We start from the raw sequence: 24,152 nt of genomic DNA on the forward strand, positions 1-24,152 counted from the left end.
TTACAAAGTGCACTTTTTCCGGGACTTGGAAATCTTTTTTTCATATGCATACATATCGGGGTTGAGATCATCAATTAGATGGTTTTTCAGTGTCGTAACAACCTTTCCCACATAAAAAGTATAAGATGAAATTTTACAACGAGAAATAAATTGTTATTTTGTATCCAAAATACATAAGCAAACAATGGAAATAATATGAAATCTCATATAATCCAAAGAACAATATAAGAAAGTACGAGAAAGTAATAAACCATCACAAGACACAATATTTAGACATGCCCCTACCCGTTTTTTCAATAAATTAGGGAGTTACATTTTGAAGGTGTTATATGGGGTTATCGACGGTAGGAATAGATACCACGATGTGGTAACTGGGTGTGGGGATGACCACCTGATGACTACCCCAACTCCAGGCCCTTTTTTAATCATGACCTACATTTACCAGAGAATTGTGAGAGACTTTACGTACTGATTTAGAAAGATTACAAAAAATAAAAAATAATAATAATCCAAAACACCAAATTATAGCAGGCTTCTCTCTCTTAAAGGAGGGCACAAAATATGACACTGAATACATTCAAAACGAGTTGTCTCTTGATTCTTTCTATCACTAAGACTGAACTTGCAGTCAAAAACCCAACAAACTCTCACTTTCTTTCTCTACAAAGTAGTTTAAAAAACCCAACAAAGTAGCCCAAAACTTTCACTTTCCTTCTCTACAAAGTAAGGCAAAAACATGGCACAACAAAACCCAAGGTAAACCCTCTTTCTCTCTCTTCCTTTTTTCACTCTAAAAAAAATAGGGAAAAACCTCATTTAACATGGACTATTCAAGGTACTATAATTATTGGATTAAATGCAATCTAATAGCCCTTAAAAAAAAAACAAAAAAAAAAAAGGAAAAAAAAAAAAAAAAAGCAAAACCCACTTTGGCTTCACATTTACACAACATTTAATGGGGCTAAAAGCTTCCTAGCGATTTCACATTGTTTATAATGAAAGAGAAATGCAGTTGGAACAAGATCATAGGGCTGAGGGAACATAGTCATCATTTCCATGTATGACATGAAAATTATGCTCATGTGTGGGCGTAATTGGTTTATTTCACTCTTCTAGAGGAAAATGAGAAAGCCATCCCACTATGAGTGAAAAGGAACACATTATTTATTGTAAGGGTGTGGTTTCCACAAGGTTGCTACCTTAAACAATCCAATTAAGGCGCATTTTCAAATTTTATCATAATATATGATTTTGATGTAAAATATTCTTAAGATCATCTGAAAATTTATTTTCAAATCTAATATAAAATTTTAAAGTCCAAAAATGATTCAAATCAAGTAGATCTATAAACATATGAAAATCTTGAAAATGGACGGTCTAGATAATGTATTGTAAGATGCACTATTTTTGGGGCTCAAAATTCTTTTTTTTTCTTTCATAGTCATACATCTCGATGTCGAGATGATCAATTAGAACGTTTTTCAACATTAAAACAACCTTTACCAATGTATTTTTGAGGTGCATCCGTAGTTTTACATTTTAAGGTTGTAACCTTCTAAAAACTTTTCCCTTATTGTAATGCATCTACAGTTAGGAACCTCATTACTAGCTTCATCACTTACCGAGAAAAAAGAAAAAAAATAAAAATATACTACTAATTACTACTAGATTTATGGCCCACTTATTTCTGGAGACCCATGACGCTTTCTTTTCTCTTTTTTTTTTTTGACAAATGTTAAAACTCTTTATGCTAAAGATTTAGAATTACAAATTACATAGCAAAGAGAAGATCACTGGAAACATATGGGCTCGAGAAAAGACACTTCCCTTTTGGCTAACTCATTAGCCTCACAATTTGCTTCTCTATACACATGAGGAAAAAGAGATCGAAAAAAGAACAGATATCACATATGTGCAATCAAATCGAATGCAAGCTCCATGGCACATCTTGCTCCCTCTTACACCACTTTATGACATTCAATGAATCTCTTTCCACCTCCACTGCCCCACAGATCCCTCTTTCACTGCCCCTCAAATCCCTCTTTCCTGAAAAATGATCAACCCCTATAGAAGAGATTTAAGCTCAGCTTGTTAACTATAGTCCCTCCACATGGTTTAGCTTAATATCAAATCTTCTTTCTCATCTCTCAAATGCCACCTACTCTGACCGCTACAGGATTAGGATTCTTAAGCGAACTTCCATTAAAATTTAGTTTGAAACCCATGACTCATTACTAATTTTCTTATGTCAAAGGGCACTGCATTTATATTTTTGGATATTTTTTTATGGGTAAATTGTATGGGTGTCAATGAACCAAGCAGAATACACGTTTAAGATTCTCTTGCATGGGTGGAGAGATCAGCTTGGCATACTTATTATGGAGAAGTATTGTATTATTCTACCCATTTTGTCATATATTTGTTGATATGTAGGAATCTTGATGATGGTCCCTATGGACCACAATGTACACATTTTTCTACGCACCAAACGTATGAGGATTTTGACCAAAAGTTTTCTAAGTCACCATTGATGCACGTCGGGAACATTTTTTATTTCGAAGTCTTTAAGGCTATCAAATGGATGTTATAGAGGTAGGGTCCATTTAACCTTGACCCAACCGGAGTTTGGGTCCAAGTGGGGTTCAGCTTATATCTTATTCGATTGGGTCGGGTTTGGGTCGAGGTTAACCCAACTCGATGTATATTAGCACAAATATGTACCAAGTACATGATATAAAATAGTGATTGTATCCTATGAGATCATTTATTTTTGGTAGGACTTTTAGCCATTGGATTTGAAATTTAATAAATTAAAGTATATCATAACATTTAAGAAATTTTATTTGGGACTTTGTGCCTAATCAATGACTCATCTTTGTATAGAGCCTAGGCTCTAAACAATCAAATTAAAACCTACCTTCAAATAGTATCTAGAAATATAGTTTTAATACTGAAAATCTTTGTGATGGTCTTAAAATATAATTTTATCTTTATTTATAAAGTTTAAAGCTTAAAAAATAGTGTAGATCGATGTATCTATGAAAACTTGAAAATTGACGGTCCAAAAATGTGTTACAAATGCACTATTTCTAAAACTTGAAATCTATTTTTTTCTCATGTCCATGCCTCTTGATATCGAGATTATCAATTTGAAGATACTTGGGTATCAAAACAAAAGTGAAATTTTTGAGGTAGGCTCTAATTTAATTGTTTAAAGCCTCGGCTCTCTATAAAACTTTTCCCTTATGTAACTTTCCTTTAAAATATATATTTTATTTTTTATATTTTTTATTTATAGACATGGGACCTACCTGACTCGGTAGGTCAGGTCTGGGTCGGTTGCAAGTCCAACTTACCCGACCTCACCCGATCATTCAGACTCCTACTCGTTGCATAGAACCAAAATTGCCTAGTAGTATTAATTGAGACTTGAAAGACACTTTTGGCGAGCATTAAAGACGTACTTCAATGAATTTATGGGAGTATCTCGAAATGAAGATCTCGAGGACTGAAATTTCAAAGTCTCTAGTAATAAACTCTGAAATTTCAAAGAATAACGTTAATGCAAGTTGAAAGTGAGAATTAAATATTTGCAACTAGAAAAAAAGAAAGATAGGTATGGAAAAGCTGAAAAGATCAAACTTCTTTATTTTTAAAGTAGTACCAAGATATCAAGAGAAGATTCTTTGTGTTGAATTCAAACAAAAACTAGTGCAGGCATGCACATGAGCATCATGCAATTCTATCAAAAGTGGCCCATCTTGCCGTGGTAAGGAGAGAGAGAGAGAGAGTCCTAATGTTTCCTTGTAGAGGAACATAGTGAATGGGGGAGTGCATCATATCTTGGTGAGGTATGGTACACCATAGGGACATCATCGTCCTTCCCAATGATCAGTGAAGGAGATTAACCATGTGGGTCCCACCATGGATGTTCATTGGGTACCTCTAATCTCAATTGTCCATCATCATCATTAGTGTAAGGAGCACTTTCCCATGTGAAGATAGATATGTCTTATTTTGATAGATTGCATATAGCTTACTCCTGCGGGTGCACTTGGTTTACTCTTTTAGGTAAAAGATTTGCTTGAGAGGAGTTTGGTAATTTAAAATCTTGGGAACTAGTTTTGAATCACTAGATGAGTATTTTCCTTAAATAAAAAAAAAAAAAAAAAAAAAAAAAGAACGAAAAGAAAAGAAAAGAAGAAGAAGGAGTTCCTTAATTCCTGGACTCGATTGTCTATAAATTGAAGATGTTATTTTTTAGGTACTTGCATAGGGCAAATAATTATGGGTGCAATTTGTATAGAGCTGAGGCGCTAAACAATCAAATTAGAGCCCACCTTCAAATAGTATTGAAAAAAATAATTTCAAAACTAGAAATCTTTGTGATAGCTTTAAAATATATTATTAACTTCAAGTACAAAATTTAAAGCTTCAAAAATAGTGTAGATCAAGCCGATCAATGAAAACTTGCAAAACTTGTAAATTGACGGTCTCAAAATGCGTTACAAGATGTACAATTTCCAAAACTTGAAATCAATTTTTTTCTCATGTGTACGCATCTTGATGTCAGGATGATCAATTTGAGTATATTTGGACATCAAAACAACCTCTTACATTGAAATTTTTGAGCGGGGCTCTAATTTGATTGTTTAGAGCCTCGGCTCTATATAAACTTTTCTCAATAATTATTGAGAAAAGGCTTGAAAATGATGATTTATAGGACAAATAATTATTTTTATTTATTTCTTTTATTTTGTAGTTGGTTCTACATTAATGGGGGTTACATTTGCAAAGTGTAGGGTCACATAGATACTATGTAGAATGTTATCTAAGTGAAATCAATAATAGGAAAAAGTTTATATAAGGTGGCAACTTTAAAATGTAGAATTAAAGATGCACCTCAAAAATCCATTGAAAAATATTGTTTTAATGTTGAAAAACTGTATAATTGATCATCTCGACATCATGATATATGAATATGAAAATAGAAAAATATTTTGAATCCTAGAAATAGTGCATCTTGCAACATATTATCTAGACCGTCCATTTTCAAGATTTTCATATGTTTATAGATTCACTTGATTTTAATATTTTAAGAGTTTAAAATTTTATAATTAGATATGAAAATAGATTTTTAGATAATCCTAAGAAATTTTTAAACTAAAATTACATGTTATGATAAAATTTAGAGGTGCGCCTTGATTGGATTGTTTAAGGTTGCAACCTTATAGAAACCGCACCCTCAAGAACATGCTATGCAAGTATATAATCTTTTGGCTTTTGACAAGTGATACATGTAACGTTATTTTCCACCCGAGACATTTGTGGTAGCACGAGGATAAGTGATCTAAAAACTGCGAGAGAGAAGCTTTTAAACAATAGTAAAGACCGGGGTTTCGAAATATAGACTAATGGAATGGATCGTCTACCTAATGTAATCTAAGTATTAAAAAATCAAAATAATTTTGAAATACTGTACGTAAAAAGATAGCGATAAAAAAGTTTTTGATAACGATTGGTCTAGAATGTGGCCACATCATATTGAGGAGAAATCTAAGGCCTCCATGCACTAACATGACAAATCTAAGCTCTTCGAGTGTCAACATGAGCCAAACTTAACTTCCTATTAGTGAAAGAAATGATGCTTTCCATTGATACTAGACGCAAAATATGTGAACGCATACCATAATGTGAAAACTAAAGCATAAAACATACACATCACGAGAACATTAAACTATGTGGTTTGTTTGCCTTGAGATGTTATGTCTACAAGCATGACAAATTGAAATCTATCATGCTGATGAGAGTTATATTATATTTCTGGATACAGAGTTATGTCTCTGACCCTCAGCAATAACACTACCAAGAAGAGAACTGATCTCACGTCACTATTCTACTGATCAAGAGCACCACCTACTGATCAAGAGCACTACCGACTGATCAAGAAGAGAACTGATCTCTAACCCTCATAAAGAGCACTACCTACTGATCTCATATCACTATTCTATAGCTCAACCACTATTCAAGAAGAGAACTTTGAGAGCAACTGATATGTTTTTTCTCAATAAAAAGGTATAACACCTAAAATATCCATGGGAATTATTTTTTTATAAGAGACTAGCTTTGCACACTGCAGGCAGCACCATCGCAATGTTTCACTCAATTGGGAGCTCATTTCTCTTCATATAAAAGCGCTCTCTTCATGCACATGAAGCCTCAATCTCTTTAGAGGAAACGACATTTTCCAAAAAGGTAGGGCACAACTATCTTTTCTCTCTCATCCTTGTACATAGACGTCACATATGTCTCAAACTTAAGATATATAACTAAGAGTCATAATTTTGTCGGATTTTATATGTTTTATCCAAACTTATCCCTATTTGATAGAATTTATTTGGATGGTGATTTTGCTTATCAGTTGTCACCATCTCTAAGACTGTTACTCATATCATGCCTAGAATTTGCATGCATGCATTGTCAAATAGAGAATCTATTTTCAAAATCAACGGCTCAAATGCTCAAAAGAATTAACTTCCATTTTAGAATTTGAAATCACAACCATCCATTTGAGTCAGTATTAAAAAGCTGATAAATGATGAATAATCTACTCGTCTCACATTCTTTTTACGTGCAGTCATGTATGATATTTTAGTCATTTTCATCCTCTCGAACCGAAGAGAGGCCATTTTAGCTCTTTTACGGTTCTGGAGCCGGACTATCCAAGCAGACGAGACAAGGTGTGGACCGCTGGGATCGGGGTGTTGCACCTATCCCGTCACTATTCCTGTCTTGTGTATAGGTAAGTCTGACAGCTGTAGCATCACTTGCCTTGCTTTAGCTCTAGCTTCTGGTAAAAGAGTTCTATTGTGAGCTTTGCTTGCTTTTGCATAATGGTAGCCATTGATCATCTATTGTGAGCTTTGCTTGCTTTTGCATAATGGTAACCATTGATCATCTATTGTGAGCTTCGCTTGCTTTTGCATAATGGTAACCATTGATCAGGGTTAAAAAAATCGTCGAGCTGGCTTGGAATTACCTCAGTCAACTTAGATCCATAGTTCACTAGTACTAATCCCTTTGAAAATGTGACTTGAATGGGTTGATGTATTTTTCTTTTGTCATTTTCTTGATTTTTTACTCGAATTGCCCTATTTTAACATGTTTTAAATCAATTTTTGCCAAATTGATCATCTCCTAGCACTTTTCATATTCACAAGCATAAGTTTCAAACCAAAATTTTAAATTGTACTAGGGCAAGTTTTTTTTTTTAATCAAAATCTCGTCATTTTTTAGCTTCAAATATCTAATCCTTTTTTATTCTCCCTTATTTCTCGAACAAATTATTTGAAATTCGTATCAAAATGATAATTTTGAAGTCCCCTAACAAATCCATTGCTTCATAATATTAGCACTTCAAAGCATTTTTTGTACATTCGAGCTTAGATTATAGATTTCATAGTTTTTATCCACAATTTTATTGGGGATTAGATGGGGTTAGGTTCAATCTGCAACATGAATTCAATTTGTAAACCATATATCCATTTATTCAGACTTTTCTTTGCTCGATATTTATTTTTATGCAAAAATGCTTGGATTTTCAAAGTATTTGCATTTTTGTAAAATATTATGTCATATTCTGTTAAGTTTTTGTTCTAGAATTTGCTAGGAATTCAATTTCTTCACTTTGTGATATTTCTATTTATTATTAACAGCTTTCTTTGTTAATTCAATAATTTTCACATTGTGATGTTTCTATGGTGGGAATGACTTTTAGCTATCTCGTTGTTCTTTTTGTTTCTAGATTGTATGTTTTGTTCATAGTTTTAAAACTCGGCCGAGACAAATCGGACTCGGCCGAGTAACTCGGTCTTGGTCAAGACGTTTTATAAAGAAGCACTTTATTGCCGCGCGCACTAACCAGTACACCATTCTTTATTTTTGTGATAAAAGAGGCAATTATATTATATATAATCATTGGTTTTCTTCATTTTCTTTTTTTAAAAAAGAGCTAGACTCAGGCGAGTTACTCGGACTCGCCCGAGTAAATCGCCTCGGTTAGGTCCTAAGTACCGAGTAGAATTTTTTAACACTGATTCTGTTTTTTTAAATTTTGTTACTTGTGTTATTGATAACTAATTGATCTTAGGCATGTTAATATTGTGAATTTACTACAGTTTTGTTTGATATGGAACGATCGGTAATGCTCAGACAAGGACATGTCTATCATATTTATGTCTCTTTTATAAATTTATCAAAATATGTAACATATTCAACAAAATCCTTTTCACATAGCCACATGTTTTCATTTTTTAGAATCTTTTTGTCAATTTTTCAGAATTTTTAAGCTGCATGGTACAATTGAGTTGAATTGTTAAAACTTTCACAATTTGATATGATTCACCAAGCCTTCACCCCACCAGTGCGCTTTTTAGCAGTGGTGATATTAAAAGAATTAAAAAATATATAAAAATAAAAAAATAAAAAATCTATTTGTAATATGTTTTTTTATGCATAGTATCCTTTTGACAAAGAGTGGAAAGTATTTTAGCCATGAGTACTTATTTTTACATTTTTTTTTATATTTTTTGAATTATTTCAAAAATACCGTCAATCACAAATTGAGTTTTTTAAGTCGATTTTTATTACTTTTTTTAACCTCATTTAGACGTGTTTTCTTTATTCTTGCTTTAAACTTATATTTCCTTTTTTTCTTTAAATAGTTTTAATATTTTTTTAACATTATATACCTTGAATAGTACCCGGACTCAAAGCAAGTACTCGGCTTGGGCCTGGGTCGAGTACATGGCCCAAGTCGTTCAATCGACCACTGCTTTCTATGACATTGCTCTAGGTATTATAGATCATAACACAAAGATTAGATCCAAAGAACATGATACGAGCTAGGGGCATATTTGGCATGTTGTTGCCTCAAGTTCATATCTTTCCACAAAAGTAGAGGATTCTAACTGCCAAAAAAGTTAATATGATTATTTGCTCCCTGTACCTTCTCTGCACCCTCCATGGGAGTATTTCCAAGACTCCAAATTCTGGGGATGTAACTTTCTCAGCTTTGTAATGAGTGCTTACAAAAAGAAAGAAAAAAAGAAGACAGGAATTGGACCTTAGAAATGTAGGTCTTTAGTTTAGATTATTTCGATTCGAATCGAGTGATTCTTGAATTGAACTCTCACGCATATCACAAAAAACTAAAAATAAGATAAATTAGAAAATTGAAAAGATAAAGTGATTATAAGGGTTTTGCATCTAAAATCTCTGACCCTTGAATCTGGATCTTGATCGAGCGATTCCAAGTTAAATTGACCATCTAATTTTTATTTGACAATCCTAGTGACCAACTTCAAAAATATATGCATTAAAAGAACATTTCAAGAATAAACTGACCATCTAATTTTGATTAGGGAAATCTTTCTATACTTTTCCTACTATATAAAACTTATATACTTTCCTCTATCCAATTGTCCATTCTAAATGGAAGGCGGATATGGCCCCAATCACACCTCTACACTAATTTTTTTTTTAATTTTTTTTATAGAATATTTTGACACCAAATTTTGGGCACCGACTTCTCTCTTAAAATTTCACTTGTAACAAATATAAAAAAATATTTTCAATAAAATAAAATAATTAAAATACTTATGAAAGTTTTAATGGTATTGTGGTCATTGTATTTTATTAAAATATTTTTTAATATTGTTTTTAGGTCTGTCGATAATCGTGTATACTCTAAGGGCGTCAAAATTAAAATCAAACGGCGAGTGGTTTACTTGATCTAGATTAGACGAAATATAAAAACTTTTCCCTTCTAATATAAGGTTGTTGCTAGGGTTTTCGAAATTTAGAATACCCCTAAACATAAAGATCTCAAAATTTTAGATCACCTCCAATAGGTCTTTTGCCCGGGAGAGTAAACATACATTGTGATTCCGCAGGAGCATGCTAAGTTCCATGTAGTATTGTGATCCCGCAGGAGCATGCTAAATTCCATGTAGCAATTAGTTAAAACTTAAAAGAGAAGTTGTCGTTAGGACATTTTTTCTCCATCTCTTAAGACGGAGACATAGTTACATCCGAACGAGGCGCAATATTATTACAACAAAACAATAATCCCACAATCGTCCGAAAAAAGAGGGCCATTTCCTATCCCACATCGCACGTGCTCGTACATTTATCGCACGTGCCGTCTCCATCGCCCCTTCCCCCTGCCTGAGAAAAGGCTTCGCGTGTTTCTCTCTCTTGACTGCAAAGTCTCCAAAAAAAAGAAATAAATTTAAAAAAGACGACAATTCAGTCCTCTCTCTCTCTATATGGAAGAGAGATTCAGACCCACTTTCTCTCTCTAAAAGGAAAGATTCCAACCACTCCCACTAAATCCCTCAAGTATAGACATTTCGAACCAGCTCTCTCTCTCTACTGGCTCTTTCCTTCCTGCCCACTGTACTAATCTTCTTGGGTTTTTCGTTTTATATTGTTTTTGCTCTCTCTCTCTCTTTCTCTCTCTCTCTCTCTCTCTCTCTCTCTCTCTCTCTGGAACAAATGCCGTTCAAGTCCAGGATTAAATGGGCAGGTTTGGTTGGTCTCGTGTTATCGGTTTTCTCTCTCTTGACCCATCTCATACTAGCCAGATATTCAGGTCGATACCTGGTGCAAAACGCAGCTGCCATCACCATTTTCAGATGGAAGCCCATATTTTCAAACGTGGATCTCAGACCCACTGTGAGTTTCTTTCCCACCGATCAAAGACTTTGCCTCTGGCTTTCACTCTTAAGTTTCAAACTTTTTAGGACCCTTCACAGATTTTGCCTCTGTTTCTCACTCTAACTTTTAAATTCCTTAAAACCCATCAAAGGTTTTGCCTTTTCTCTCCATCGCACTTGGAAATTCCTTACTGCCCAGCACAGAATTTTCGCTCTTATATTTGAAGTTCTATTACCGATCAAATATTTAGCTTTGTTTCTCACTAAAAAAATTTACAAAGCTGTGATTTTTCTATTTTTAATTTGCTACAGTGTGCTAATTTCTGATCTTCTTTTTCTTATTTTTTTTGGTTATGATATTTCATTTTTTTCGCCTTCGTTCTATCTTTTGGAAATTTTTCGGTGGGGGTGTTGCAGAGTGCAAAGTATGCGAGATTATGGGGACCTGTGAAGCCTCTTGAATCTTTACATCCACATGCAAATCCCAGGACTAGCTACAAAGGTCAGATCTTTTACTGTTTCTTCTCTCTCTCTCTGGTTCAGCATTTTCATTATATTAGGTCAACATTAATCGATGTGGTAGGTGGTTGATGTGCATTAGTTTTTATCTCTGTTTATGCTATAGTTTTAGCATTTTGGGATCTTTGTCTTAGCTCTAAGTTATGCTTTTATTGTTCTTGTTCTTGGTCTTTGTTCTTCTCATCTATGGAATATGGTTATTTCTAATTAATTATATGTAAATGTAAGTTGGTGATCTGGAGAAAATGTTAGCTTTTCTGGCGAGGGTCACCTTGAGTCTTTAATTTAAGAGCATTTTCTTATGAGATTGCTACAAATCTCTGCAATTCCCATATTAACATTTATACTCAACAGATGGGAGGATTATGCCTTTATGCTTGTGTAAGCTCAAACTGTTTTTCGTAAGGCCTCCATTGTCCATGGATTTTCACATCCTACACTGCCATCAGTTGTTTCATTTTTTCCATGTTACAATAATTGCTAGGATTTCGCAAGACGTCATCTGTGGATGGCACATGTGACCATACGTTCCCCCAAACTACTATCATCTGTGTTCTATAGTTGTTTATGTACATACATTATTTTCTTAAACCATAACAAAAAGCACACAACCGATGAATAATCAAATTTCAGGGAAATTTGCCAATGGATTTCCATGAAGCATCAATCTTGGGAGTGGAAATAGCACCCAGTTACAAGGGTTTAGGAATTGACTTCTCTCCTATTTGGGATAAATTCCATCAGCTTTTGAGAATTATGGTGTTAAGGATTCTGCTAAAAAATGAGAATTGACTCTTTGCTCTCTCACTTTGAGGCATAGAAGTTAACACCTAATCTACATTCATAATGATTTTCCACCAAAGAAGGCTTTAGGGTATTAGGGTGTAGTACAATTTAAGGGAGACTGATTAAGGGAGGTTAGGAAATTGTTTTAGGGGAAATGGATCACAAAGGAAGGGCATAGCTAGGGAAGCTATGCATGGTGATGGGTGAAAAGGTGGGGGGGAGCGGGAAGAAACATAACCAACCAAAGCCTTTACAACATAGAAAAAAACTGTGAGCAGAGACATTACTGCAATTAAAGAGTGATTGAGCCCTGAGGGGCCTCGCTATTGTTTAGTAACCACCTTCTTGATTATGTGTTGTCCCAGTTCTTGGTGGCAATGACCAATGAGAGAGGGAATTCTTTTCATCAAAGGCTAGAATGAGGGTCTCTTTGTCATGAAGTGGTGAGTGGCTTAAGAGGTGAAGTTGCAGGACAACACTATTGGGTTTTCCATCTATCTCGATATGCTTTATGTAGTTTGAGCTAGTATTTGAAATATGGATGTTGTGGCAGTGCTCTATGACCATATGCTCTTATAATGGACAGAGCCCGAATTTTTGTTCTCTCTAGGTTTTACAAAACTCTGTTATTCAAGTTCTTTTGGATCCATTTGGTTTCCATGCTGCAATTTGGGAGCATTATGAGTGCATCTCGGTGTTCGTGGGCAGCTGGATTGTTGGCTTGATTAGTGGCATCTTGGATGGTTGGTTGTATTGCTTTGTTTGGTTTTCATGCCTCTAAATCATTATTTGGGATGATGGTGTTTGGGATACCCAGGGTTTATTTTCTGCAGTTTAGGAGAATAGTGAGACCTCCCTTACTTCCAATCAATGATGTAATTTTGTTATTGATGACGTTGCAGGTGGCTTGTTTTTCTCGTTTCCAAAGTAAATGAAGGAATTAAGTAAATAGGATAGTTCAAAACATGAAATGTCGAATGTTGTTTCTAGAATTCCATCACTCTAAAGTTATATCAAAAAGTTCACCAACTAACTCTAAATTGTTTACAAGGATTTCTCCAATCTCATATCTACTGCAACTGCACTTTTAGTCTTTTATTTGTATAACCTTAGTTGATATCTGTAAATGACAATGTTTAAATCATCATCATCCAAGCCTTATCCCAATTATTTGGGGTTGCACAAAAATAATGATATTTTCTCACAAATGTACATAGTTTAGGGACCACCTTATGATTTTTTTTTTCAGGTGTTGATTGGTATACTTACACATTAGGGGGATTTAATTCACATACATATTCTGTAAATTGTCGAGAGGATGCTATTGAGACCAGTCTTGGCCACTTGCGAAATGAGGATCATAGTTCTGGAAGTTTGACATGTAGAAAACCGATAGTATTGCAAAGTTTTTATTCAACAATGAAATGATCTAAACGGTTATGCTTCATGAAATAGAGCTTTATTTTCTGTTATTGTGTATACATTATGTATAATTATTTCATTTTTGTCTTAACACAAGTGATATCTTGCAGGTCCTGATTTGAAGAACAAAGGTTTTATATTCATCAAGATACGTGGAGGTTTCCATGAGATCAGGAATTCGGTAAGAATTAGTTTTTGGAGCCACTCTCCTCTTGTGATCGTAATGACAAATCTTAGTATACTGGGAATTCTTTTAAAAAAACTTTGGTTTAATTTCCTCCACAAGTACTTTCAAGAAAGTATTTGGGGAGATTTCAATATGTGAAAAGGATAAAAATGTTGTGACAAAAGAAAATATCCTTTTCTAGTTGAGGACAATTTTTTTGAAAAGTTCAAGGGAGAAAATAAATAACCAAAGGAAAAATCTCGCGAGAATGAAGAAAATGTTCATTACAAAAAATTCCAAGAAATTTCAAGAGATTTTTTAAGAAAATATTGGGATTTTTATCACTATGGAACTTGATATTGTTAGTTTTGTTCTAATGAGAGATGTGTAATTCTCTCTTTTACTTTCAGATATGCGATGTAGTAGCTATTGCGAGGCTTCTCAATGCTGCTTTGGTTATTCCAGAGCTTCAATCGACTACTAGCACCAAGGGGATAAGGTCTTTCTTATAAAAATAGTAGTTTTTCTGCAGCTACCATTGATCAAGTAAATGGTAAATTCATGGATGATTTGAATTTCTGAATGTATATGTTTTCTTTTGCAGCTCTAGGTTCAAAAGTTTTGGGTACCTTTATAATGAGGATCAGTTCATTACTTCACTATCAAAGGATATTCTCGTTGTGAAGGGCCTTCCTAAAAATTTTAAGCTAGCAAGAAAGAAGAATGAAATCCCAGTTTTTGCACCTCCATTTTCAGCATCCCCCAAGTTTTATCTTGATCGAGTTCTTCCTGTACTAAAACAACATTCAGTTGTTGAACTTCTTGTTTATGATGGAGGATGCTTGCAGGTGGTGGTATTTCTATCTCAATGCTTATGGGAATTTTTATTTGTGGACTTTCTGGTAACTAAGCAGTCATTACATTTTCTATAGTAATTTTTCTTCTTCTAAAGTTCAAATTATATTTATGTATAAGATATACAAAAAACCTCACGAAACACGAGTTTGAGGCAATCCATGTGCTGGACACTTTGTACAAAACGACTAAAAGAAAAACAAAAAGAACCAAAAAATGAGCATCAAATAAAATTTTGGCTACAAGTCGGGTGCAAAACCTAAAGAGATTGGGTGCTCAGTGGACTAGGTGTAGCAACATACAAACCTGTTGTTCACACAACCTTAAAAAATCAGCGAGCTGTTGCTGATAGAGAAAAAAAGGAAGAAGAACCAATATTGATAGGAGACGAACTAGGTTTTGAAGAAGAAGAGAAGAGAAGAGAAGTGCGAAAGTGGTTAAAGTGTTTCTGGGTGGGAGTGAGAAACGTTGGATGGAGGGGAAATAGAAGAAGCGGTGATATAGAGAGAAATAAGAGAAAGATAGAAAGAGGAAAGACCCGGCTTAAGGTAGATGCAGAGAGGCCTATAGGTGAAAATGAACGGTGATTTCATCTACTCTTATCACCATCCAAACTTTATCGCATGGTCACAGTTGTCCGGTAGTGTTCAATTTTCATTTTTTCTTACAAATCCAAATTATTTGAAATTTGGAGCGTATGTACATCTTAGTGAGGTGTACTTAATAAAATATAAAAAAATTGACCAAAATACCCCAGTAAATTTTCTGAGGAATTTTGGTCAATTTATATTTTACGAATTATTTTTTTTATATTTTTATTAGGTGCGTCTCACTAAGAACACACGTTCCAAATTTCAAATCATTCCAATTAGTAAAAAAAAAGAAATAAAAGTTGAAATACTATCGGACAGCTGTGTCCGTGCGATGAAGTTTGGATGGTGATGAGGGTAGGCGAAATCACTGTTCATTTTATCCTATAGGCGTTTTGTAGTATCTTCAATGTATATATAGATATATATAGTTAGAGTATATATATATAGAGAGAGAGAAAAAAAAAGAAAAAAAAGTATATATATATATATATATATATATATATATATATATATATATATATATATATATATATATATATATATAGAGAGAGAGAGAGAGAGAGAGAGAGAGAGAGAGAAAGAGAGAGAGAGACGAACAAGCCACAAAAAGAAAACTGAGGCCAGTATCCGAAAAAATAAAGTAGTGGTTGTCCAGCTTTTATTGAAATGGTGGGACAACGGTAGCAGCAGCTCCCTCTTTGGGTAGAGCATCTGCCACTGTATTGACCTCCTCGAAAGTCTACATAAAAAGACATGCAGATATAGAAGCTCCTGTCAAAGATGTTGGAATGGTGTCAAGGGTGTAGGGACATCCTTTGGGCCCAAGAAATCCACCATCTGACCATTAGCAATAGACTACTGAACATTCCCCTTTAGATGTGTTAAACTCAGTACAATACCTTTCCAGGCATGAGAACACCCTCTTCTAGCTTCAACCACCCATATAGAAAAATTTCGAAAGTATCTATGTTTAAAGAACCGGGCCAATAAAGAAGAAGGGTTTGCCAAGTAAATAAACACTAGAAATTACTACTTATGCCTCTAAGTAAATGAAAAGACTCAAGAAATAAATAAAAGACATAAAAGGATAGACTCAATGACTAATTTGCCTTTTTTTGGTTCCTCCTGTAAACTTTAAGCTTATCTCTCATGTTTAGATACTCGAGAGTTGTATTCTGGGCTCCATTAATTTCTACTTGCCGAAGCCATGGATGTAGCCCTACAGGGTGAACCGTGTAAATAATTGTGTTATTGTGATGTGGTACCGGTTTTTGTTTTATTTTTTGCATGTGTTTTGTGGTTGTATACATCTATTCGCATTTGGCTAACAATATATATGGTCTTGAGTAGAATCTTGATATTTGGGCTTCCTAGTTTCATAAACGAGGGGTTCTAGAGGACCTTACATTTTTATCCATTATTTGTAAAAGTATGGAAACCTGAATCCTACTTGGATGCATGTCATCATCAGTTTGGCATGAATTTTGCAATGCAGATATGATGTTGTGCTCAGGAATAGTACTTAGACTTATGTTCCTCCTCCTTGGTATATGAATCAAACTAGTGTTCAAAATAAAAAACCATGAAGCCGGGCCCGAGTTGGGTAGGGTCCTGGCCAAGCCCAAAAGTGTTACAAAAAACAAAAAAACACGAAGTGGTGAAAATATGGATTTTGCAAAAATCAACTTAGGACAGGGGGTATCTTAGAAATAATCCAAAAAAAAGGAAAAATGTAAAAATAAGTACTCATGGCCAAACACTTTCCAATCTTTCTGAAAATGATAGAAAACATAAAAAGCATATTACAAATACATTTCTTATTCTTTTTGGAATTTTATTTTTTTTTGAATTTTTTTTAAGATCCTCAAGTTGACCACCCAACGTGGAGATACTAGGCCTTGAAAGGGTGGCAAGTCTGAGTTACTCGGGTGAGTCAGAGTTGGCTCGCCCAAGTTTTTGACACTGAAACAAACACCTGTCATATGGTGCTTTGATTGGCACAACACTCATCTTGTTGGTAAAGGCTATAATAAAGCTCTTGGATGATTATGATGAGACTTTTACTCCCTTGATCAAGTTAACTACATCAAATCCACTCTTGCAATAACTTGTATGCCTTTGATTTTTTCTATCTGAATATCATCAATGTGTGTGATTGCTGTCAATATCCATACTACTCCCAAGTACATCAAATGAGAAAAATATCCAATTAGAAAAATGCTTCGGTCCCGCTATGTTGCTTCCATTTCCCGCTATGTTACTTCCATTTGGTGCTCTACTCTCAAGGCTATAAACGAATATTAGCTGAATTCTCTGGTTCTTCTGTTTACCACTCGAAGCATAACTTATCTCGAAGTTTTCTTACTTATCCTGATGCTATGGTGTTTATTGTTCAAGTTTGTCATCAAATTCTTAACAGCTATGCATTAATTTGGTGTATCTTTACATCAAAGAAATCTAGTATATCGTGGGTTGGACATATTGGGCATATAATCACTTGAGATCATAGTTATTGGAGGCAGGAGCGGGATCGGTTCGGGGAAGAGGGTGGAAGCTCCCTAGGGTTAGGATCGACATCCGTACATTCAACATGTTAAGGAGCTAGATCCTAGGATACTTGGGAGTGAGATTCCCTGTCACTGGGAGCGAGGTTTTAACGGAGGGATCTAAGCTCCACTATACATAAAACGAGATCAATTAATAGTGTACGATAAAATTAGGATCAAGTTAATGCTTGCTTCATCCCTTATCATACACCTTAGCTTATTGCTAATGCCGTAGTTATAGTACTCCAATTTACTACAATAACATAGTTTAATAATATCACATAGTTTAATAATATCATAAATTGGCTTACTATGATATTAATATATAGTTTTTTAATACCATAAGTATACTATACCACAATATGATATGCACATAGTTTAACATATTCTAAAGAAATAAATCTATAATACCAAGGAGAGGACCAGTAATTCATTAATAGTATATCTCCTCTCTTTGGAGGGATCCTACAAACATGTAGACCGAGATCCCATTTTATTGGGAGTGAGATCCATATTTCTCTAAACCCAGCTCCCTCTAAGATCCCTCCGAGGAACCTCGGGATCGAGTTCGTAAGGTGGGACCGTGGCCTTAATCCCAAGGTTCCAGCAAGTATACTTGAGATTAGTACTGGCTATTGGTCTTGTTGATATTATCCATGGGCTTAGATTCTATCCTACAGTTTTCATGTTGTATATCTAGCATGCTATTGAGTGTATATCCACTGAATGCTTTTATTTAGATTAACAAATATAGGTCTTTTGGTTTATAGTTAAGAAATATAATTCATATATTTTCTTAAGCTATTTTATGTTCAATAAAATGATCTGGTTTGGGGTGTCATACTCATTAATTTTTTCTTTCCTACTGTTTCTCCACACATCATTTCTCTGGCCAACTGCTTCCAAATACTGTCCTTAAAAATCTTGATAAGATGCTATATTTTTGTGTCAGAGAAGATGTTTGTCTGATATATTAGATTCTTTACATGTTTCAGGCTCTTTTGCCCTCATATCTTGAAGAACTCCAGAGGCTTAGATGCAGGGTGTCTTTCCATGCCCTTAGATTCCGTCGAGAGGTGCAAGAACTTGGCAACAGAATAGTGCGTCGGTAAGAGGGGCCTGGATTCTCTCTCATAGCTACTCCACTTCTGAGCTTTTCATATAATCATTTTCTCATTTAAAACTATCCAGGTTACAGGCTTCTGGTCGGCCTTTTCTAGCTTATGATCCAGGAATGACTAAAGATGCTCTTGCCTATCATGGTTGTGCCGAATGCTTCCAGGTGTGATATTTATTCATTGCAAACATGAGAAATTAAAGCTTGTCCCTGGGATTGAGTAAAAACTATAGTCCATGAGGATCATCGCTGTTCACTGAAATGATGGTCAGAGAGATAGCTCCATGGATTAAATAAAATATATTGCATTGGACCATCACTTTCCACTGAAATGAGAGAGAGAGATAGAGTAATTATTGGCTCTTATCCTTTTTGGGTGTGGCTCTCTCCCCTGTCACTATCCAATTCATTGGATGGTAATGAGCCGAATTGACTCGGTTTTGACACAGTATGTGGTATAGTTTGCTTTAATGTTATTCTGCATTGACAAGGCATCACTGAAAATTTCATCGCATGTTCCATCGTGCTCTATCCAAAATTCTCATATTCATCATAGGATGTTCATTCGGAGCTTACACAACATAGACGCCTATGGATGATCAAGCACCATATCATTAACGGGAAGCTATCTGTGGATTCCATGCTGCAACGTCTTAAGGGGTCTTGTCCACTCATGCCTGAGGAGGTAAGGAGATGAATTTTAGAATGAATTGAACATTGAAAATAATTTTAGTGAAAGTATGCTACTATCGAATGGATTATTGAGAAACCAAGCAATGGCTTCATCACAATCCATTGTAAGGGACAGTTATGGAGACCTGGCCCGCCATTGGGATCATACCCTATTTTGGTGGGTTCCACTCTCTTCATCATATCAAGGACACCTAATTATCCAATAGCCTGATTTTTTGTACTCCTTCGGTTTGTAATATGGTTTCCCTGATTTTGTTTAAATGATGGTATGAGTACCACTGATTATGTTCAAGAGGCATAATTTGGGCTTATGATTTAGAGAACTATTTGTAGGTCGGCATTCTTCTCCGTGCATATGGCTACCCATCCGACACAATTATATATGTTTCTGGTGGAGAATTATTTGGAGGGCAAAGGACCATGATACCTCTACATGCGATGTTTGATAATGTGGTTGATAGGACATCTCTCTGCACTCCTAAGGAGCTTTCCAAAATTTATGGCCACGAAGATAACCAAGTTGGTCCTTCTCATTTGTCATCTATCATTAGACAAGATACAAAGGTTAAGCCATGGAAGATAGCTGGTCCAAGACCTCGTCCACTCCCTCCACCTCCAGCAAGGCCCAAGTATCCATACAATGTTGAGGGATGGTGGGGTTGGGTTGGGGAAATGGATAAAGAGCCACAGTTAACAATTGAAGAGTTCAGAACCCAAGCCCACAGGTTACTTTGGGAAGCAATTGATTACATAGTCTCTGTGGAAGCTGATGCTTTTATTCCTGGATTCGATCGTGATGGAATGGGTCATCCAAATTTTGCAAGCTTGGTGATGGGTCATAGGCTTTATCAATCCCCTGCTTCTAAGACATTCCGTCCTAACCGGTATGTATTCTTTGGCATTGCTCTCTATTTCTTTTTCGCGCTCTCACACTCACAAAAGGAAAAGTAATTGACAAGGAATTAATATAATAAAAATGCATAATATGTAAACAAGAAGAATCCGAAAGAGAAGGACAAGGAGGAGGATCTAGAAATGAATAAAGGACAAAAGAGTGGAGGAAATCTAAAGAATGAAACCTGAAACATTAGAGATGAAAGTGGAGGAAAATTGGGAGTATTGAGGGGAAAATGGCAATAGAGGGAGCTCCTTCCCCATGAGAGGAAAAAAGGGTCTTGTAAAGGTGGTTGATGAGAGATTGAGGAAGGGTTCTAATTTTGTTACCTTAAGCATGTAATTTGAACCCACACCTTAGGGTGTGAAAAAAGAGCTCCAAAACACTAAGTTGGGGAGTGTACCATGACCTTAAACCTCAAGGGGTTATTAGCTTGATCTGGCTCTTGGTCCATCCAGGTGAAGGAGGTAGTTGTTCTTAACATGGGATATTTCTTGGCTCACCTAGAGTGACATGCTTGGTAATATTGTCTGGGTTCTGGTCTTATGTCTGGGTTCTGATCTTATGCTTGTGTTATTGAGTTCTTCAAGCCATTTTCTGAGCTGTGGCTTTAAATCTATGCTCACCTGCATCAAAACAACCAAGGGAATGAAGTGAAACACTATTAACTTAAAAAAAAAAAAAGTCTAGGTGAGTATCCTACAATCCAATGGGCCATGAACAACAGTAGTGCGTGAGAGGCATCAGCTCCAGCAAAATGTTGAACATTGATGGAAAGAGTAGACCTACAAAAGAGACGTTGTACCTATGGTGGCCCACACATGCTCTCCTGTCCATCGTTTGATTAGATGAAAGATGAACCCTATGTACTGTTATTTTCTAGAGTCAATTGGATTATAATATACATTGCTTAAATTCTATCTATCAACTTCCTTACAGAAGTTCTCAACCTTAACTGCCATCTCTTATTATTCTTATTATTTTTTAATTTTCTAATTGCCTATTGATTTTGACAGAAAATTAGTTACAAAACTCTTGGAGGATATCCGTGAACACTTGTACCAAGCCAACAGCACCTGGTTGACATCAGTAAGGCGGCACCTCACCAAGTCAGTGATCGAGGGCCTAGAAAAAGCATCCTTGACCGCGAAGCCACTCTCTTTTCTCTCACACCCAGTGCCTGAATGCTCATGTTTAGGGAACATGAGCACAAAACACACCCCACCTCATTCAATAGCCTCAAAAGAGAACATAACCCTCAGGGTCGATTACCAATGCCCAGCTTGGATGGAGACTAGGACATTTATGTCTCAGCCTAATAAAGATAAGCAAGAAGAAGAGGACTTAGATGAAGCTGATGCAATTGCAGGGAAATTCTTTCAACAAGGCCGGGGTGGTGGGGCCTATGCGAATGGCAAAGAAGAGGTTCAAATATTGGATCAAGAGGAGCTGGAGGGTGGGGATAGATAGCATAGCTAGAAGAAAACCGATTTTCTTTTTTGAGGGAGTGACCAATGTTAATTGAATCCGTGCACAAGGATCCATGCACAATAATATTGGGGAAATTGGATACAACCCATTATTTATTCTTTTGGGAAATTTACCAAGGAATATCTAATCCATGGTTAAATGCCTTGGATACAAATTTGTGACCACTTAGTGCTTAGGATCAGCAATGAGTCAATTGGAAAGCTTCCAAAAGGATGGCATTCTATGTTACCTTGGGACATGCATGGATGAGATACTCTTTTGTTGGTGCTAGTGCTGCCTGCATAGAATTTGAAGCCGGGATGAACTCGTAAGAGTTATTTTTGGGGAGAGCTAATCTGATAATGCTTAGATGCGAGGTAGGACTGTATTTTTTTTTTATTGTTTTGGATTGTGAATTATTGTAGTTTATATTATCTCTACATATTTCAGGTTTGTAGAGCATCTGCAGGGGGGTTTTTGGGGTCGAGGCCTTGTAATTTAACAGTGAAAGGAATTGGTTTTGATGAATGTGATGTCCAATCATGCAGTATGGATGTTTTTTTTTTTGGGGATTTTGTTGGAACTCTTGATCCTGTTTTTACAGCTGTACGTTTATGAGCTTTTGTTTCCCTTTAAGAAAAAGGAGCCTTTGTTGTGGCTTATCTAATTTGAAACTCATCTCACAAATAAGGAGAGAACTTGAATGTTCTTCAACAGCAGTGTTTAAAAGTCCTGGCTCAAGCTCCGACTTGCCAGGGGGTCGAGCCTGAGTCCCCCTAGACCCTGCTTGGCAAGTGCGAATTGGACTGCAATTTTTAAGAAGAGTAATTTAAAAATTATGTAAAAGGAAACTTGAGTGATTCCGGGGCTATGAGGTCTTGAATGGTCTATTGGATGATCGGGCTGATGATGGAGGGTCTTGATTCAGCGTGGTTAATTTTTAAAACACTTTCAAAACATGTAAAATGGATGCCAAGCATTTCATTTTTTTCTCTAGGATTTAAAAAACAAGTCTGGTAGAAAGCTGTCAAAATCCTATGACCAATTTTGGTTGGTCTCACGACCCAATCTGAGTAGCTAGCGTGTCCAAACATTCGTGTCAACTGTTTTCTTATAATATGTTTTGGGTGTGGTTTCTATAAGGTTGCACCTTAAACAATCCAAGGCGCACCTTCAAATTCTATTATAATATGTAAATTTGATGTAAAGATTCTTTAGGATTATCTTAAAATATATTTTCGTCACTAATTATAAAATTTTAAACTTCAAAATGGTTGATATTAAGTAGATCTATAAACATATGAAAATCTAAAAAACGGACGGTCTAGATATTGTGTTGCAAGATGCATTATTTCTGGGACTCAAAATCATGTTTTTTTTTTTTTCCATATTTGTACATCTAGATGTCGAGATGATCAATTAGAGGGTTTTTCAAAATTAAAACAACTTCTTTTTAATGAATTTTTGAGGTGCATATGTAATTTTACATTTTAAGATTGCAATTTCCATATGTTTCATATCTCTTTTTTATAATAAAGAACTAGTTTATATAAGGTTGCAACCTCAAAATGTTGAATTACATATGCACCTGAAAAACTCCATCAGAAAAGGTTGTTTTAATGTTAAGAAACCACTCTAATTGATCATCTCGACATTGAGATATATAAATGTGAAAAAAAAGAAGGTTTTGAGCCCCAAAAATAGTACATCTTGCAACATATTATCTAGATCATCCATTTTTAAGATTTTCATATGTTTATAGATCTACTTTGTTTTCACCATTTTTACCGTTTAAAATTTCTTAATTAGATATGAAAATGGATTTTTAGGTAGTCCTAAAAATTTAACACCAAAATTACATATTTTGATAAAATTTGAAGGTGTGCCTTGGATCGTTTAAGGTTACAACCTTATAGAAACCACACCCTTTTTATAATATATTTCACATTTTAAAATTACTCTTCATTTTTTTTTTTTGTATATTTAAAATTGTATACGTTAAACTAATACTCATATCAATTTTGACTAGATCTTAATAATAATCCTATCAATTTTGACTAGATCTTGCTCCTGAGTGTTTCGGTAGCAAGACCAATGCACAAAAACCCCGAGGGTTTACCACTTTACCGAGATAAAAGAAAAGAAATACTCTCTCGGGGGTAAATAAATGAATATATTCCCTTCCCCATACTCTTTTAGAAGTTTCCACGCTGCTGCATGTACTTGACCGGTAAAGTACTATGCCCTTTCCTCCTACCAAATACCCTCACCTAATACCGTGACTTCTCCCAAGTTTAAAATGAAAAACCAAGATTTACTCTCTTTGTTTTCAAACTTCACATTTTATTTACTCCCTCATCACCAATAGTTTG

General features: G+C 35.2%; 1 protein-coding gene across 2 annotated transcripts; it reads left to right on the forward strand.

Annotated features, from left to right (window-relative positions):
* Positions 1 to 10,187: 10,187 nt before the first annotated feature.
* On the forward strand, positions 10,188 to 22,330 carry LOC18433939 (O-fucosyltransferase family protein). Of its 2 annotated transcripts, XM_011625013.3 has the most exons (10): positions 10,188 to 10,737; positions 11,136 to 11,220; positions 13,556 to 13,626; positions 14,022 to 14,110; positions 14,216 to 14,459; positions 18,601 to 18,713; positions 18,797 to 18,887; positions 19,279 to 19,407; positions 19,749 to 20,299; positions 21,327 to 22,330. In XM_011625013.3, the coding sequence occupies exons 1-10, from the start codon at positions 10,558 to 10,560 to the stop codon at positions 21,778 to 21,780; spliced, it is 2,007 nt and encodes a 668-aa protein (XP_011623315.1). In that variant the 5' UTR covers positions 10,188 to 10,557; the 3' UTR covers positions 21,781 to 22,330. The 2 variants fall into 2 exon arrangements, with proteins under 2 accessions (XP_011623315.1, XP_088705117.1); XM_088848991.1 differs by lacking the exons at positions 10,188 to 10,737; positions 11,136 to 11,220; positions 13,556 to 13,626; positions 14,022 to 14,110; positions 14,216 to 14,459 and having other exon boundaries at positions 18,606 to 18,713; positions 18,804 to 18,887.
* The last annotated feature ends 1,822 nt before the right edge of the window (positions 22,331 to 24,152 follow it).

This window comes from Amborella trichopoda, chromosome 10 (assembly GCF_054954075.1).
Source record: "Amborella trichopoda isolate Santa Cruz 75 chromosome 10, AtrichopodaSantaCruz75HAP2 v2.0, whole genome shotgun sequence".
In the NCBI taxonomy this organism is placed as follows: Eukaryota; Viridiplantae; Streptophyta; class Magnoliopsida; order Amborellales; family Amborellaceae; genus Amborella; species Amborella trichopoda.

What these genes read in the sequence shown, in the direction of transcription:
- LOC18433939 (XM_011625013.3), top strand. Translation starts at nt 10,558, where the DNA reads ATGCCGTTCAAGTCCAGGATTAAATGGGCAGGTTTGGTTGGTCTCGTG. An exon ending in TCCCAGGACTAGCTACAAAG is followed by an intron (nt 11,221 to 13,555) that starts GTCAGATCTTTT and finishes GATATCTTGCAG; the next exon opens with GTCCTGATTTGAAGAACAAA. An exon ending in GGCAACAGAATAGTGCGTCG is followed by an intron (nt 18,714 to 18,796) that starts GTAAGAGGGGCC and finishes AAAACTATCCAG; the next exon opens with GTTACAGGCTTCTGGTCGGC.